This window comes from Patiria miniata, unplaced genomic scaffold (genome assembly GCF_015706575.1).
Source record: "Patiria miniata isolate m_02_andy unplaced genomic scaffold, ASM1570657v1 HiC_scaffold_21, whole genome shotgun sequence".
NCBI classification, from domain to species: Eukaryota; Metazoa; Echinodermata; class Asteroidea; order Valvatida; family Asterinidae; genus Patiria; species Patiria miniata.
This window is the reverse complement of record NW_024037060.1, coordinates 4,636,735-4,654,969: the sequence shown is the minus strand read 5'-3', so window position 1 is coordinate 4,654,969 and position 18,235 is coordinate 4,636,735. Positions and strand designations below refer to the sequence as shown.

The following is an 18,235-nucleotide window of genomic DNA, read 5'->3' as shown; positions in this document are numbered from 1 at the left end:
CCCCCCCCCCCCCTCCGGATCCGCCCATGTAGACATAGGAGTGTTCCACAAAACATGAATGAAACTTGAACAAAATTGTTTGAAATTTGTGAATTGTTTTGACTTGTTGACCGAAAGGTATTTACGAATGGGAATAAATATGTGCTTGACTGGTTTTTGAACAATTAAGTATAAAACAAGCTAGCGGCTGGGTTGTGGATAATGGGTCTCACCGAACATTATCCACAACCAGGCTCCTAGCTGGTTTTAAATGTACTTTTTTAAAACTGGCCAAGCACATATTTGTTCCCCTTATTCGTAAACTTTTATCTCATTTCATGAATTTAAAAGCCTGTACTCAGGATGGCTTTGAAGTATTCTGTGAAAAGGAGTAAGTTAGTGCTCTAGTTATTTACTATAACTCTATAAATGCAACTCATTTAGGGTTGATATTTTGAAAATAAAGGAAAGATTAATTTACTTTAATATAAAAGAAATGAAATTTGTACTTTTGTTTTTTTCTCGGTTGTTTTGTGTGTTGTGTTTGTTCCATAATAAAAGGGAATATACATCTTTTGCTTTTGCTGTAATTTTCAGAAATGGATGGAATTGGGGGGTTGGAAATATATAGCAAATATAGTTACACTGACTTTTTTGAGGTTTTGGGTTCGAAAATGCTATAAAAACCGAGAAAAACAATCATTTTCCTGTAGTCTGGTTCCCTGACTCCATATACGAAGAAACAGCAGTTTACATACATTGGGGAATTGTAAGGTCAGGGAACCAATCGATTGCAAACAAGTGCGATTGTCAATTGGGGCCAGTATTTGAAAAAAAGCCAGTTTTTTCCAACACTCATCGGCCGATCAGCGTTGGAAATTGATACAAAAATACCACTTTTCTTGAAAATGACAGTATACCAGGTGCCATAATTTTACAGGATGCTTTACACTGTCATTCACTAACAGTCCAGCAAGGTATTTCAAAATGATTTGGTAGTTTTATTTTTTGATGTTTGCAAATGTTGTATTTTCCCTTTAATCATGCGCAAGGCAAGTGCTTAGGAAGTGTTTCATTGACAACCAGTAATAAAACCCCATGCTGCTGACCCATTCACCACTACAATTCTTTCAAGAGATAAAATGAACAAAAAAAAGACACGACAAAGAATTTCATTTTACTGATTCATGTTCCTATTTATTAATAATTCTGAATGTCGATTGTCCCAGAATACAAGGTAAGAGTGCACTGAACCTATAGGTCTCTCTCAAAGGCGGCCATCTCTGTAACAGAACTGCAACTGCGTATTTTACGCAATAAAGCACGCATTGCGCAGTGTTGAAAATGTTCCAAACGCGCCCTCTAGTTGCCAATGCACATAGCTAGTCTGTAGCAAATTATGTCATTTGAAAGAGACCTATACTAGGGGGGAAAAATGATTTGTAATGAATTTACAGGGTTAATGAATAAACCAAACCCCACAATTTTTCCCAAACAGCTGACGGCATAAATACTTTATTCCAGAACAGTGTGATTGCTGCATTTTAAACGGTTACCAAAAACTAGAGCTAACGAAAACATGCTAATCATTTACCCTCCAGAACTTTTAAAAGTCTGTTTTATATTCGCAGATTTCTAATGAGATAATGACTAGTCAGATAATTATTTTACATGTACAAGTCATTCACTCATCATAATTATTCCTTAAACGCATCTTAAATAATTAAAATAAATGACACAGAAATCTGACACGGAAGTATAAAATGACAAGGTGATTTGTTTTATGTTTACAGCTAAAAGTTGCCAAAGTACAATAGTAATATACATTTATATACAAAAATCTAGACAACTGTTTACAAACTATATTTTCCTTAAAATGTGATAAACGCTATTTGGAATTGGTTTGCGCACTATATTTCATGAATTTTAGTCTTTTCAACCACTGGACTTTCAAGCGGTACATTGATATAAAAGGTTATGATGTATAACTGGGGGAAGAAATGAAGCAATTTCATAAGTTTAACCATCGTTCCATGAAACAGTCACCTATCCTGTTTCAAGACCCATTTTTATTCAACGCCTGAATAAATCCCCGTCACCTGATTGGTAAATCGTTATCACATGTCGGTGAATTATTCGTCCCAACCCATGTCCCAGCCGCACCGCAAAAATAGAAGTTCTATTCCACATGTTCCACGATAAATAGAATTCCATAGCAAGGCCATCTGATTGGTGGCTCTGCACAATCAGACAATGAGGATTTATTCAAAAGTTGAATAAAACAAATAATTAATGTTTCACATTCGTGCAATGAAAATAATCATTTAATTCGGTGACAAATGAAATGTTCCATTCCACTTGGGCTTTGCCTTGTGCAATGGAACATTATTTCCGTCACCTCATGAAATTATTCTTACCATTGCACTCGTAAACATTCATTATTTGTATAATACTGCAGTTACTGTGTTATAAAAGCCCCAAAAATTTCATGAAGACGTGCTGGAAAAAACCTCTACAACTGTACATCAATAAAATGAAGTTAAAACGGCTGTTGCCTACATTATGTACACCGTGTATGTACTATCGTATTTATATTTATATTCATGAATAAAAACGTCACGTTTTCAGTTAAAATGAGAATTGGAATTTAAAATCGGAAGACGATACAAGTGATGGTCAAAAAGAGATCGCTAGAGTTCTAAAAAATGGAAAACAAATGCAGCATGGAGGAATGTACATACAGTAGCTGCATTTTAGAATGCAAGGCAGAAATTCTGCAAGACATGATAATCTTTTTTTTTACATCTTGATCGATATTTTACAAAGTGTATTGGAATACTTCTCCGTGTCCGAAATGTAAACAATTTCTACATTCACAGAGTGATTTGACATGGATCACTAAGTTATGACATGCCCTTTTGAAATTTTGAAGCAACTTCCATCACAGATCATTGGCTTACTTGTGGTTTGATTCGTGATAAAAAGAATCTACCACAAGTGCTTTCATTTCAGTGTACGTGACGGCAACACTGGAAGAAATGGATTTCTTTCCCCGTCTTATCTTACCCCTCCCACATGTACCCCTTCCCTTTTAACAAGCTTCCGTTCTTCAAAGTTCTCCAAGTGATAGAGTCCGTCCGCCATCTTATCTCACCCCTCCCGCGTGTACCCCTTTCCGTTTGCCACTCTTCCGTCCTTCAAAGTTCTTCTCCAGGTTCATGGAGACCTCTCGCTGGAGATTTGGGAGGCTGTCCTTCACTGTTCCCCCACCGCTCACCACCCAGGGATGTGCTAAGACCTGCTTGGCCGTGTAGCGTTTCCTCTTACTGACGACCAATAAGTGATCAATCAAATCTTTGGCATCTGTTTCAGAAAAACAAAACAAAGAAAATAATGAAGAGGCTGTGTTAAATTGGACCAATTGAATTGATGGAGACTTCAGGGAATTGATGGAGATTTCAGGGAATCCAACTTTTTTTTGCAGATGCCAATTCAGGACTCAGGAGTGAATTTCATGCAGCACAGAAATCTGTTTAGCACAGAAAAAAAATTTCTTAATATGAATGGTTACCAACCATTTGGTTACCGAATGGTTACCGAACCCAAGAAAAACATTCTGTGCCTACCATCTGAGATGTTGTCCCAGTAAGGTGACAAGTAGACAAACTCTCCAGCCTGGATGAGTTCAAACAACTCCTCTTGGTCTCGGTCCAAGCTGCGGAACGGCGGGAAGCCGCACAGTAAGATGTAGCAGATGACACCGGTGGCCCACATGTCGACTTCGAGACCATAACCTGCCAGAACAATAAACAGAACGTGTATTGGATAATGGACTCATGCCTGACCAATAGAGGGCGCTTTGTGACGAAGTACAAAATCAAAATCTTCCAAAATCTTCTAGTGGCTTTTTAAGGATCTTAGAACGTTAGCGTTACATAGTCTCATAGTGCAGTAATGTCTTCATTCCTGATTTAAACAGTGAACTTTTCTTTGTTCGTTGGTTTTTTTATTTTCAGTTTTTGGAAAGTCTGTGATGCTAATTGTCTCAAATAACGTAATTTAAAGTTTCAGACCATAATTTTGCCTCCAAGTGTGATTGTAGATGATTTGTAGATGCGTATCAGTTCAAGGAGTGCATAATCAAAATGTTATTGTGCTATTTCTTACCCGTTTCTGCTAGTATTTCCGGGGCGACATACGTGGGTGTCCCACACACCGTGTAGATGGGTGCTTTGACTTCCATGGCCAGGCCAAAATCAGCCAACTTGAGGGTGATGTCACCTGAGGAAGACTTGCTGACCTGAGAACGGAAATGAAGGGGGGGGGGGGAATAAATAAAATGATTAACAAGTTCTACACCAGTGGATTACATGTAAATTGAACTATTTTCAGTTCTGCATGTCACACCTAGAAGCTTTAGTTACTAGGACTTTACAAAATATGAATCAGGCAAAACAGAACAGTGTCAAGCTTACATGTAGATATGTCTCATGTGAAACTGACATACATGTTCACGTTACTCCAACACATACATGCTGGAGAGCGTTTTTTCGAATACCATCCAGGTAGCTTCAACTTTTTTTGGCACAATTTTTTAAGGTCCCTTTACCATGTTTACAATGCAATCTAATAATAATTTTCAAACAGTAAACAGTGCTACATGCCTACAGTGTGTACCCTTACAAACGCACACTAAAATCTTAAAAGTGCATAAATGTGTTTCCAAGCGTGCATACACATCAAACATGCATTTGTAACCATACTGTGTATCAAATTTTCAAAATTTCTTTTTTTTTCTGCACTTTTCTTCATGCTCAGCCGCAGATAAAATATAATGACTTTAATAGTCGTAAGCATTTGTGACAATTTACAATCTGAGCGTCAAGGGTTCGAATCCAGATGCAGGCAAAATAATGTACATTTCATGCAGAGAAGATTAGGGACAAATAACCCATATATCGCTTGGGACAGACTTAACGTATTTCAGACATAAATGTCACCAGAAAGAGTGACATGGTGAACAAACCTTGCTGTACCATGTACAATTCAACACCGGAAATGTCTAAGATTGCAGCAATATAACCCATCCAAAAAGCCCATAGCCACAATAGCCATGCAATTATCTAATGTAAGATCTAAAAAAACCTTTATAGTCTGCAAATTGGTGCAAAAGCAAAAGAGAAACTCGTGCATGTGTCATACTATAAGTGGCAGCATTTTCCTTTTCAGAAAAGAGTTGTTCAAAATTAAATTGCCAAAGATTTTCTCAAATCACACTGATTTTTTTTCTCTGTATTACTGCTAATGCAAGCTCAGTTTTTCAATAATCTAAACATTCCATGAAAACATGTGTGCTGTATAAGGGGTGCAAGTTTGTTGTTAATCAGCAAAGGCAAACAGGCATTATTTTTTACAAATAACTTACCGGACGATTCACAAACTAGCACGCAGAAGGGGGAAAAATGAAAATTTTTGAAGGCACGACAATAGAGCATTAGAAATATGCAGTCATTCGGTACAGGTAAGCATGTATATATACATGTAGCTCAAATGGAAAAAATAATAATAAATACATAAAAATAAGAACCCTCAAAAATATGTCTGAAAGGTTTCCGAAAAGTCTGAATTACAACATTGGTCTAGCAGGAAGTTTTTTTCCTCGTAATCCTTTTGTTCGCGTACAGTCTACAGAGGGACTGAGTTTAATTACTTAATTTGCCCACACAACCAAAAGGTCGCGCCTGACAGATGGTGCATTTCCAACTTCAATTTCAGCAAAGTGCTTTGAATTTAAATGCATCTGAAGTGTACTTCACAACTATCCATATTTTGAGGGCCGAACATTCTTGAATTGTACAAGTATGTTAGTTTGAAAACCCAACGTAAAAATACACAACAGCCTTTTCAGCATGTTGCAAACAGCTTTACTACAAATGTAAAGAGTTTTTCTGTTACTTTTTTTTAATGTGTTTACTGCTTATTTGAGAATGATTTGAGCCACAACTTACCAATAGGTTTTCGGGTTTGAGGTCTCGATGGACAATGTTGAGACTGTGCAGATAAGCCAAGGCACTGGCCATGTCGCTGATAATAACAGCCGCGTCCGCCTCGGTGAACTTAACGCTCTCCGTGATGGCGTCAAACAAGTCCCCTCCCCGGATGAACTCCATCACCAGGTAGATGTTCTCCCTGGTCTCGTGTTCCTCAAAGAGTTTGACGATGTTGGGATGGTTGATGTTCTTCATGATCCCAATCTCGTTTTCGATCATGTGCTCCTTGCCCGTGAGCTTGGACTTGTCCACAATCTTCATCGCGAACACTTGCTCTGTGTTCTTGAGTGTAGCCTCGTGGACATCCGCGAAATTACCGTCGCCGATTTTCGGGCCGATGGTGTACCTGTTCAGAATCGAATCCTTGTCCACAATCTCTCGTGGGTCCGATGTGAAGTCCAGTTTCTTCTTCTGATTACCTTTGGCTTCAACTTTATCCACAGGTGAATGAAGTTCATGGTTATCATATACACCTTCCTGTGAATCGAAATCTCTTGCATCAATACTGTTGATTTCATCATCTGGTGTCTGAATGTTTTCTAATTCCGCTAATCTTTGTTCTTCTTCTTCCTCTTCCAACCGTCTCCTCTCCGCATCTTCCTCTCTTCTCCTTCGCTCCTCTTTCTCCTTCCGTTGAAGTTCCTCCTCTTTTGCTTTCAGCTCCGCCTCTTTCTTGGCAATGGCCTCCAGTCGTTCCTGTTCTGATTTCTTTTGTCTGTCCTCCAGGAGCTGTTTCTTCAGCTCCTCTTCCCTCTTTCTAAGCTCCTCTTCCTTCAACCTCAATTCTTCCTCTTTCTTCCGATTTGCCTCCTCTCTCTCTGCCTCATCTTTCTTCTGCCTCTGTTCCTCCTCCTTTTGTCTCATCTCATCTTCCTTTTCTGCGTCTTCACTCTCCATTTCGTCTTTCGTCTTTCTAGCTGCATCTCCATCCTCTCTGGGTGTCTTCTCCACATCCTTGGATCTCCTCCCTGCTTTCTTGGGCTTGGCCATGGAGAGAACCTCTCCCCCTTCATCCTCCTCCAAACCACTATCGCTCTTACTGTCCCGCCCCTTAGTCCGTCTCCTATGCCCCTTGGCATAGGGGTTACTGGGAAAGTTCTCAGCGTAGATTTCAGCAATCTCTTCCTTACTCAAGTGGTGTTTCGAAGCGGATGCGATAAACGCATCGTCGGGATTCCTAAAGAAATCTGCCACTCCCTTCACCTCCTTTCCCTGGACGGTATACAGCTTCCGAATCCTGTGGTTTTTGTATTTGGGAAGACCGAATGCATCCGAGATGTCTTGAACGAGCATCTCGTAGGACTGGACACTCCTCTTGTTCAGCAGGAGAGAGACACTCTGGCGCGGCTTGGGTCCGGCCTTGACGATCTTACAGAGCTTTGGTTTGGAAGGACTCAGGTCTGGATGAAGTGACCCGGTGGACTTAGACACGGGCTCTCTCTCTCGATGAGACAAAGGCGGCCTCTTGACTCCAGGGAAGGAGAAGGAGACGGGTCCACTGCCTCCCTTCTTGAGCGAGTCAGAACCTCCTGCAGGACTCCTTGCATAAGCTGCTGCATACTTGCCAGTGCTGGGGTAGGAGTAACTAAACCGACCATACAGATCACTCTGTAGCTGACTGTGTTTGCCTGCAGAAAACATAACAAACCAAGAAATGTTACGGTAATACTCAAGTTGTGCCAGAAAAGCAGATTCATTTGAATTCCTCTTCAAAATCAAGTCCAAGACAAAGCAAATTTACAAATTGATCGTGAGAATTATTTACAGTGATTTCTTTAAGAACAAAGTAAATGAACAGCTCTTTGCAGTCATAGATGATCCACAATATATATTTTTTATGAAATCAGCTTACAATATTGAATCCTTTGTAAATTTTTAAGGAATTTTTGCAAGCAATTGGACGATGGGGGGGGGGGGGCGGATTCTGCCCCCCCTAAGATCTCGGCCATCAAGTGACGAAAATTTTTGAAACTCGGCACATGCATAGAGGACTCTTCCTAAACATACCCAAGAAATTTCATGACTATAGGTCAAAGGGTTTTGGAATTATGGCTAATTAATTATTCATATGTACGAACGATGTAATTCTGCTCTGTGTACACGACGTATATGCGAAAATTCAGTTTTCACGGCGCATAGCGCTGAAATTTTTTTCGCTACACGGCAACCCGTGGTCCGATTTTTATGTTTTTGGTATCAAAAGATGCGCAAAGCTCGAGGCTAAAAAGTCATAACAGCTCGGGTCGCGCAAATTTTTTTTTTAGAGGCTATCACGGAAAATGTTGAGGGGGGGGGCAGATTCCGCACCCCCCCCAGCCCCTTTAGGGTTAAGAAAGGTTGATATCATATGAAGCTGTGATACAGTTTTGTGTAAATTTTTGTATCTATGGCATCTAATGTCTTTGTTTAATACACACTACATGCATTTACTATGTGTATGTCATACGTACACAGAATGTATACAGACTGAATTTATCCTTGACAGTAAAATCAGGGGAAATATACAAGTAGACAGTACAAATTGCTCAGTAACTGAAGTAGTCAGATACCTTGAATTATTTTTTAATAACAACAAATCTCAGTTGCTATGTTACATCATGTATTGTCTGTTTTCTTTTGTGGGTTGCCCATGTGAATTCTTTCATCAGGGAAACACAATTCAACTTGTTTGCATTAGCGCTCCGCTTAAAAGTCAAAGGTTAAAGAATTTACGAACACGGTTCGCACTGTGATATTAAAAAGAAATAGCCGATTGTATGCATACAGTTGTATCTAGTGCCCACGTTCAAATTTATGAAAAAAAAGTCTCCGGTTTCTGGTATGGAGCTTGCCCAAAAAGTGGTGCGGCGACGCGGCTTTTTTTGATTTTTGATTACTGCAAATGGTGCCCGATTAAACTTGGTGCAAATATATGGGAGTCCAGAGAGGCCACATAAATCATATTTTCGACCATAACCCAATCTAAAAACACGTTAAAATTGTGCAGCAGCAGGATTCCAGTCAAACCAGTGAGTTTGGCGGTTTTGAGACATCATCTTTCATTAACATTTTTTTTTTTCATTTTGCCGACGCGCATGGCTATGGCGACGCGCGCGCATACCAGAAACCGGAGACTTTTTTTTTTGGCCTAAATGTTTTGAGTTTCAGCCTGACTTTTTTGAGTTTTTTACTTTGCTATTATTTGAGCAATACAAATATTATTTACTTTTGAATGAGCCACTGACTAAAATGGAGTTGTCTCACATTCATAGAATTACTTTACAAATTTTGAATTATTCAAAGCCAGACAATAATGTGGGGTAGACTGGTTCCCACCCCCTTTCAGAATTGATAATGTATGGGACCGAGAACCTGTCTACTCGTGAACAAGATCTGTTCGCGCACAAAAGTAAAACCAAACCAAAAGCTTTTTGAAAGGTTTGCAGATACTCATAATAGAAACAAAATAGTTTTTTTCCATAATATTTCAACATACAATTTGAAAATTTGTTAAGAGAAAGGCATTTGAAGAGCACAGAAAGTACATCTTTAAAACAGTCCTTTTTCACTCCATTCAGTTCAGACGTCTGCCAGAATTACCTGTGCACTGACAACAGCATCTCTGTGGTCGACCCCAAACATACTTCTTGAAATAGATCGGCCCTGTCACTTCGTCCTCACAAAAACTGCCTAAATCTCCTCTCATTTTGAAGATTTGAAAAAATGTCTTAGATCACACCAAAGGCTCCAAATCCAAATGTCAAAGGCTGCTCTCAGAATACTGCACATCCAAGGTTTCCACAACCAAGACACATGTACTTCTGTCTAAGATAAATGTACAATCTTCGGTGATAACTTAAGTTCTCTGGTGATGCACAAAGACCAATTCTTGCTCCTCGATAAAGCAGGAAAAGTTGATTTCATATTTCAGCACTAATCTCTTCATTTGTTAACCAAAAGCTCATGCTTCCAAAATACCAGCTGGACATCAAGATTTCAGCCTACATGTACCTCAGAGATATTAATCCATGTGTGAATTCCAACGTCTCAACTTTTGTGCGTCCATCATTTTCCAATTCTACACGCATCCACCAATTACAAAGAGTGCCAATTGCCCATGATTACTGCTATACAGCAGAGTGCTCCACTTTAATTCCACATCACAGAAGAAGTAATCATCTAAATTGAGGAGTTTGATTGTCTGCCGAGACGTCTTCAAACACAAAGACCCCGCAATATCCGGGAGGCAATTTCAGGCAATAATCTACGGACTCGTCAAATATACACAAAGTACGGTCGCTTGGATGGACTAGGCATACAACAGCATTGTCCAATCAGGATTAGTTGACATCGAGAGATCTTTTGATTGGTTTACTGAACAAGATATATTGCTTATAGGTTTTATTTTCAGTAAGCAAAAAATCAGCAAAGATCTGGGCCCAATTTCACGGCGCTGCTAAGCACAAAAATTTGCTTAGCACAAAAATAGTCTGGCTTATAAAAGCAGGTAACCAGCCAAAACTCCACGTGATGTATATTGCTCGTGATCAGTATTCAGCTGTTGTTTGCTTAGCATGAAAATCACATGGAGTTTTGGCTGGTGACCTGCTTTTATAAACCAGACTTTTTTTTGTGCTAAGCAAATTTTTGTGCTTAGCAGCGCCGTGAAATTGGCCCCTGGTCAAAAGAAAAAAAAAACTCACACTACATTTTTAGTGGCTCTGTGTTGTTGCTTAGGAAAACCACATTGTGTGAGCTTGTCTTTGCAAAAGAAAATACGTACATATGTACTGGTAGTAAGAATACAATACAAAACTAAGTGAATTTGCATTTTTTTGTTTTTTTTGTTAACACAGTAACACATGAGAAGTTTCATCTAAGTTGAAGTACATACACGTAACTTGCTATCAAAAAATGAACTCATCACATTTATGTAAACTTGCTTCCAAAGTCCATGATGACAATTTCTTATCACAATGTACAGATCCTTGCCAGGTGTTTTTGCAGGTAAAGAATTGTACGTATTGCTAAAAATGCTTAAAGGGAATGTACATCATTGGCTTTTGCTGTAATTTTCAGAAATGAACTATTTGAGGGGTTAGTATACATGTAATAGGCCTAGATCAAATATTGTTTACCTGACATGTTTTGAAGTTTTGTGTTTCGAAAATGCTTGAAAAACCAAGAAAAACTAAAAATGTTTAAGTAAGTCTGGTTCCCTGACTCCACTAAAGATAAAATGGATCAATTTATAATTGTCAGAAAATTGTAAGGTAAGGGAACCAGTCTAGCTGGCCTGCACCCGTTCATGAACATGTAACCAACAGCAAACAAAATTTGGACTGAAAATTGTAAATTTGGAGCAGTAGTTGAAAAATAGTTAGGCTTTTCCAACGGTGATCGGCCGACCACCGTTGGAAATGTATACAAAAATACAAGTTTCTTGAAAATGACTTGACACCAGGTGCCATAATTTTACAGGATGCCTTAGACTGTCATTTACCAACATCCTAGTAAGGTATTTCGTAAAAACTTGGTAGTTTTATTTTTCGATGTTTGCAAATGTTGTATATTCCCTTTAATATGTTTAAGCCAAGTACATGTAGCAGCATACAGTTTGAACATGATCTGAAGCTCATTATTCATGCAAATCTTTTGTGAACAGGTGAAAGTTAAAAGGGTCTGACAATTTGATCCTAGCCGAAAATTCTCAAGAAATACCGTACACAGGCATGGATTATACAGGAAAATGACAAAGAAGGGAAACATGGGACACAAAGAAGGGAACAGAGACTGAAGTGGAGAGTTGGAGGCCCTCAGGGGACCAGGCAGAGGGAGCATGCAATGGAACGTGAATAGGGAAAAGATTCAAAAGACACATTCTACTGTTCTAAATCTTGCATGCAAACACACTGGTTCTTCCTATCACTGAGTATAATTAGTCACAATCAACCATGTCAACAGATTCCATTGAAATCACTTAACGTTTGGATCATCAGGATCGTCAGAGTTGTAGAGTTATTGTCTCTAGAGGTTTTTGACAACCACATACATGTGTACAGTACATTGTACAACTACGCTAGCCCGACAATAGATATAATCGTTGCTTTAGACACCAGTTTCAAACACGGGCAACTTTGCGAAATTTAAAAACTGCAAGGTAATTCTCTCACCATTCCGTTGAGAAATCCTCGGTGACAGCCCGAGTTTTCCATTCACATACATGTTACCAATTCACCATGGCAATGACTTTGGTGGTACTACCATGCACTCACAACAATAGTTGCTAACAAACAAAAAATTCCAGTCAGGCGTTCATCGCAAAAGTCACATCAGATTTGACAAAAGAATGAAAGAATCGTAGCGTGTCTGGTGATATATATAAAAATCAATGGCACAGATGCCGACTGAAGATCCGGCAGGCTAGTACCCGATTGTGAAATTCCAACACTAGAAATTCTTTAGAAGTCGGTTTTCGTTACCCGGACGAGAGGACCATAGACGCTTCTGAACTTTGCACACAAACTACTTGAAGATCAAAACAAACACATAAAATCAACACCACCCAAATGAACCCCATTATTGCGCGGTGTTGTTGACGGCTAGCGTCTTTGTGTTGCCATGATGTTGTGTGAGCAATAGCTTTTTAATTATTTGAATTGTTTGAAAAGCCACCATTTATCAAAATCCTTCCATGTGTATATGCCAGCTGCCGTGACACATCCAGCGAGTTTCCATGGAAACAAGATGCAGTTTTTCAATGAAAAATTGAAGCACTCATTTAAAGTAATCAGAAATTTTGGTCATAATTTCTGTTTGGTAGGGTTGAGAATTTTAGATGGTGTTACTCAATAGCTATTGCATTATAGGAAAAGGGTCGGTACCATAGATATTAAATTACTAGAGCGCTGACTCATAAAGTGATGCCTGCTGGGCGCATCCATATTTGTGCACAAACCTATGGAAAACTCGAAATTTTGTACGGATATTTGCATATATCTGCGCAAGCTTGTATTCTATACAGGTGCGTTACCGAAGCCAATACGCCCAAAACCGAAACGCACTATCAGCAAATGAGCGTGTCATTTTGCTCTACGCAAACAGTGTAACACGTGCGCGTATCCGCTGCAGATGATTAACCGTGACTTTTTGTTAAACCGTTATGACGCATTTAAATTTTTTACGTATACATGTACATGTTCTACTTGCGCGCAGCATTTAGAGTACACTTTCAAAATTCAATCCATGTTCTACAAACACGCACATGAATTCAAAATGTCTGTGCCCAGGACGGCTTCAAAGTGTCTCCGCACGCAAGAATGAGGAGTTAGCGCTCTAGTAATTTAATATAGCTCTATGGTCAGTACATACATGTACATGTACTAAATAATCAACATGTGCATGTACCGTATGTATTTTGATAATGTTATCAAACAAATGTTATAAAACTACATGTTATCCTGTTACATTAGTTTTACAACCACAATCTGAAAACCTGCCTTACATGTACATGTACATGTAGATTATCTCTTCCACTGTTAAATGCAGCCTATTTATCATTGTTTACAGCTACATGTATGTAGTAATGGCAGATTGGATACCTAATCACTAAAACAAAGGGGTCAAGGGAAATGATACTGCCACAAACAGATGTTGTCATTGATCCGTTTCTTTCACTTTGTTGTGCCGAAGCACAGAATTTTCCCATATTTTCCCCATCTTTTCATGCATTTTTCATGTACATTTCTTGATGACTTCAGGCCTGAAAAATTCACCAGGGAAAAATTTCTCAAAGCTCTGCTCTGGAATTACATGTAGTTAATGCATGGAAAGGGCCATTATAGTGGTATTTTTTGCTGCTCCACAGTTGCTTCAAATAATATTTTAAATGCTATAGACTACACTGCAACTATTCAAGGCACACAACATTACCCCTCAATTTAGAATTAACATACAACTGTGAAGTTATAGCTTTAAGAAGACTAGCCTGAACTGTTATTTGTGTTACTTCAGTTCCCTACCTGAGTTGACACACAATAACGTTGTGTTTGCATGAGAACCCTTAAATAAACTTGCCAGTAATCCCTCTGCTGGGGCAAAGTGGCAAATGTTTGGTCTTATTATGTAGTGATACAAATCAAATCTGTTGTTGCCACTACAAACTCTTAATTCCTAGGCAACCAAGGCTTCGGTTAACACCCTGGTTTCTTGGTTTCTGAAGGACATTTTGGATTTTTATATAAAGAAATTAAAACTGATTATTGATATTTAGTAAATGAATCTTGTTCTGTAATTTCTGTACAATTTTGTTAGGTGTGGTGTTTAAACAGTTAAATACATTTTTGAAATTACTCTCAACATGCGTGCGCTTCAACCAATTCATGTCATGAATGTTTTTTATTCTGTTTTTTTTTAATCTTATATTTTGTTTCAACAAATTATTTTTAAGGGCCTCTGAAACCCTTCAAAAAAGGTTCTATTTTGCATTGCTTTTGAACCTCAAAATTCACAAATAGATCCCATGAATTTTGCAGCAAGCAATTTGAAATTTGTAATGTAATTATTCCTAAACATGAGCACATCTTATTCAAAGTCTCATTTAAAAGTGAATAATTTTGTATTGTCAATTAATTTTTAAAGTGGAGGTGGGGGGGGGGGGACCCAAAAATGTAGCATGAAGAAAGCTACTGTAAAATAGCATTTCTTCAATAAATAAACAATGAAACCTTGGAATACATGTATTTTACTCATAAGAAATGCAGATGTTCAGAGGCTGAACCATCAAATATAAATTGAATTAAAAGGTTCGAGTCTAAACCCACTAACAGAGGACAATGCCTCACAACGCTACACACGATTGATTTTAAGCCAGCATTAATTTTAAATCTCATTCGTCCATTCCATTGTCACCGTCTGTTAAATTTTCATTTTACATCCATCAAACGTCAAGTAATTAAATGGGCTTTGTAATTTTGGGCGTTATGCTTGCTGCATACCGTCTGTATGAAAAACTTGAACCTTGTGCGAATATGTTTTGGTGTTTGCTGTTGCAATTACAGACTTTAATTTTTGATTGATGTGTTCTTTGCAAGATTTTCAATTTCATAAATGTTCTATGCCGTCACCATCGTCCGCTTACAAAATCACATGAATTGACAGGCTCACGATTGACAAGGTTTGAAATGGATAGACAAATATTACGAAACAAATGAAGAAAAAAATCAGTCAAAATCAATCAAGTGATTGCTGGTTTTAATTTTCTTGATAAATTTGATATCGCAAAGCTTTGATTGGAGGTGATTGACATGCCAGCTTTACCTACCAGTTATGTGTACCTCTTTAGTGTGTTGATGAAATTTGACAGGACGCAGTGTCTACATGAATGTGATCTAACTGTTGTTTTTACTAGTCTGTGTACAAATGCATGGCAGAGGAAGTGGAAGAGATTTTTGACTGTCTGTGACTGATCAAACAATAGGAGGGTTAATTAGACAGAAAATTATGCACAATGATGTGCTAGTCACTATATTGGCTTGTTGTCTTCAGCACGTATAATTGTGAGGCATTCTAACAAAATGAGACAGAACTGGGCTCAGGCCGTAGTGGACAAAAATGCAAAAAAACCAAATGGGGAAATTTGATTTGGATTTTCAGGTTTATTGATGTAATCTTTGATGTCTATATTACACACAAAATAAGGAAATAGTGTAAAACTTGTGAAATAAAAGTGTTATTAAGGTAAAACACTTAGAGTCTTTCATTTTCATGACCACAAAACGTCAAGCTTTAAAGGCCCTTTTCTCAGTATTTTACTTTTTGACATGTCGATGAATGCGAACCTTAAACAGCCATAACTTGTCAATGGTACATGTATACATGTCCGATTAGAGTACAACAAACAATATTGTAAAGAGAATTTGTTTCTTTTTCCTAATACCCGCAAACCCTCATTTTGACCTCTGCCCAGTTTTGTCTCATTTTTGCGACAACGTCGCACAATTTTAGTCTGATAAATAGGTTTGCCTTATGCAAAACTACACACATGTACCTTACCTCTGTATATAAAGCTTAGGATAGAAGTCAAAATAAACAAATAAAACACGTAAAGATAGGTACCTCCACAGCAAAAACACACTGAACTATAAAAAATAGTCACTATTCCTACTTTTTACGCCTCACCCATAACATCATCCCAACTACAATTAGGACATCTCCAACTATAGTTGGAAACCGTCCCAACTACAATTGGGTCCATTGCTGCAGTTGGGGTGAATCCAGCATAACAGACTTACTTGCATGTCCCGTACTCCAATCGGGCGTACTGTGCTTAGCCCCATACTCCAGCTTTTTGAACTTCTCAAACGAAGCACACACGTAGGACTCTCCATCGAGCAAATTCTCAATATCCGTGATAGATTTTCCGGATTCCGGATTGTAGATTTTCCTCACTCCATACGGGAGGGACATGTGCTTCGTCAATTCGCTCAGAAGGGTGTCAAACGTCTGGAAACGGTTTGGCGTAATCCGTAATCTCTTGCCCCGGAAGTAACGGTCGCCGTTACGGAAGAAGAGGAGTTGTCGCGGCCGCCGCAAGTCCTGGTATTTCTCCTCGGTGATGTCCTTATGCTGCTGCGAGACGGCGGGAGTGGCATCCGCGTTGCGGCTCGCCACTTGCAGCATGGCGTCTCGGTGTTTGCGGCGAGGACGGGCTGCCGCCGCTGCTGTGTCCGAGTTGTTGAAGGGGTAGGCAAGAAGGGTGTCATTTGCGTCGGCATTCATGCGTCCTGGTGGGCTCTTATGCAGGCGTCCCATTACAAATCATAATATCAACATTTCAAGTTGTCGCATTTCGGTTGTTTCACTAGAAAATAAATAGAGACGAAAAAAGGGTTCTATAATTGTCCAAATGATGTACTATTAATACAAAGCAAATACTTTGGCCATTGTGTAGTGTAGGGCCCTGTTCCCTATAAATAAGGGAACAAAAATCCACTTACTAGCAAAACCTAATCTAATCATGGGTGAAGGAATGGAGGAAGGAATGTTGTAACCTGACGCTACTTCAGCGGTTGTGTACAAAGTCTATGGAGAGTCAAAAAAAAATTCTAAGTATTTCCTTACAAAACTGAAAATATTTCTCAGTCCCAGATTCATGTCTTATCGTCATTTTTGCAATGACTAACCTTCATTGAGATGATATATGAAGAAACAAGCAGCGTCAGGTTGCAAAATTCTTTCCGGAATGGACAACTGTCAAGACATTTGAAACATCACATTGAACTTTGAAGTTTGTGGTTACTTTGATCGCAATAACTTTTTTAAAGATTGCACAGAATGGTGGAGTATTGAAGTAATAACATGCGGGACTTTAGTTTCATGTTTTAAGCTCAAACCTGTATGACAAAGTGATCTAAAATTTACATAACAAGGACAAAAACTTTACATGATTGATAATAATAGGCCTAACACAGTGACAGTAAGACAAAAATGAAAGCAGTGCTCCACGCATTTAGAATTTTGTAACTTATGTAATTTGTAAGTTAAGGAAAATCACTCATTTTCTAATCGATTACTCCAAGCAATGGAACAATGATGACGCTTAAGACTGTCAATCTGTTTGTTTTTTTAATTTTTTTTATTTTTACTTAATAAAACAACGCTGAAGTGAAGCTTTTCCCAATTCGATTTCGACCATTGGCAAAACATCACCTCACCTCGGGGATCACCACTCATCATAACGTAGTTTCAACTGTCCACTAATAAATCGTCATGAAGCATACCCACAACTTAAAAACAACTAGAAATACTGGCAATTACCTCATTTGTACTTCACCTATGGAACTCTATTCCAAGCACAACGTCAAGGAGGTTTAATGCAGAATTTCCGAGCCATTTTGATTACTCAGATTGCAAAACGCGTCACATCGAGACAGCTCCTGCCATTACTTTACACTGTTTGCCTGGTACCCAGTGACTCAGTTATACCATTTGCGCATTATATTATCTTGGAGCCAGACTACTATTCAGCTGTCAATCAATTAGTGACGTCATTAATCCAGGTGGGCGCTTTACTTGTTACCTGGAGACAAGTACAGTGTAGTAAACAATGGTCAGAATACAACGGCACTATCTCCAAAAAGAGATTAGCGAACTCAATGGACCGTCACACTTGGACGGATAACTTTAGAAGTTCTGTCCGTTTTAGCAGGAATTGTGTGCTATTTTTG

General features: G+C 38.7%; 1 protein-coding gene across 3 annotated transcripts; it reads right to left on the bottom strand.

The window, feature by feature from the left end:
- Positions 1–1,149: 1,149 nt before the first annotated feature.
- Positions 1,150–17,967, bottom strand: LOC119729708 (serine/threonine-protein kinase DCLK1-like). 3 transcript variants are annotated; one of them, XM_038202397.1, is made up of 7 exons: positions 17,826–17,967; positions 16,301–16,869; positions 5,988–7,657; positions 5,405–5,419; positions 4,147–4,279; positions 3,606–3,773; positions 1,150–3,342 (listed from the first exon to the last, which is right to left on the bottom strand). In XM_038202397.1, exons 2-7 carry the CDS (start codon positions 16,818–16,820, stop codon positions 3,125–3,127), a joined length of 2,724 nt encoding a protein of 907 aa, XP_038058325.1. In that variant the 5' UTR covers positions 16,821–16,869; positions 17,826–17,967; the 3' UTR covers positions 1,150–3,124. The 3 variants fall into 3 exon arrangements, with proteins under 3 accessions (XP_038058325.1, XP_038058326.1, XP_038058327.1); XM_038202398.1 differs by having other exon boundaries at positions 17,723–17,948; XM_038202399.1 differs by lacking the exon at positions 5,405–5,419.
- Between the last annotated feature and the right edge of the window lie 268 nt (positions 17,968–18,235).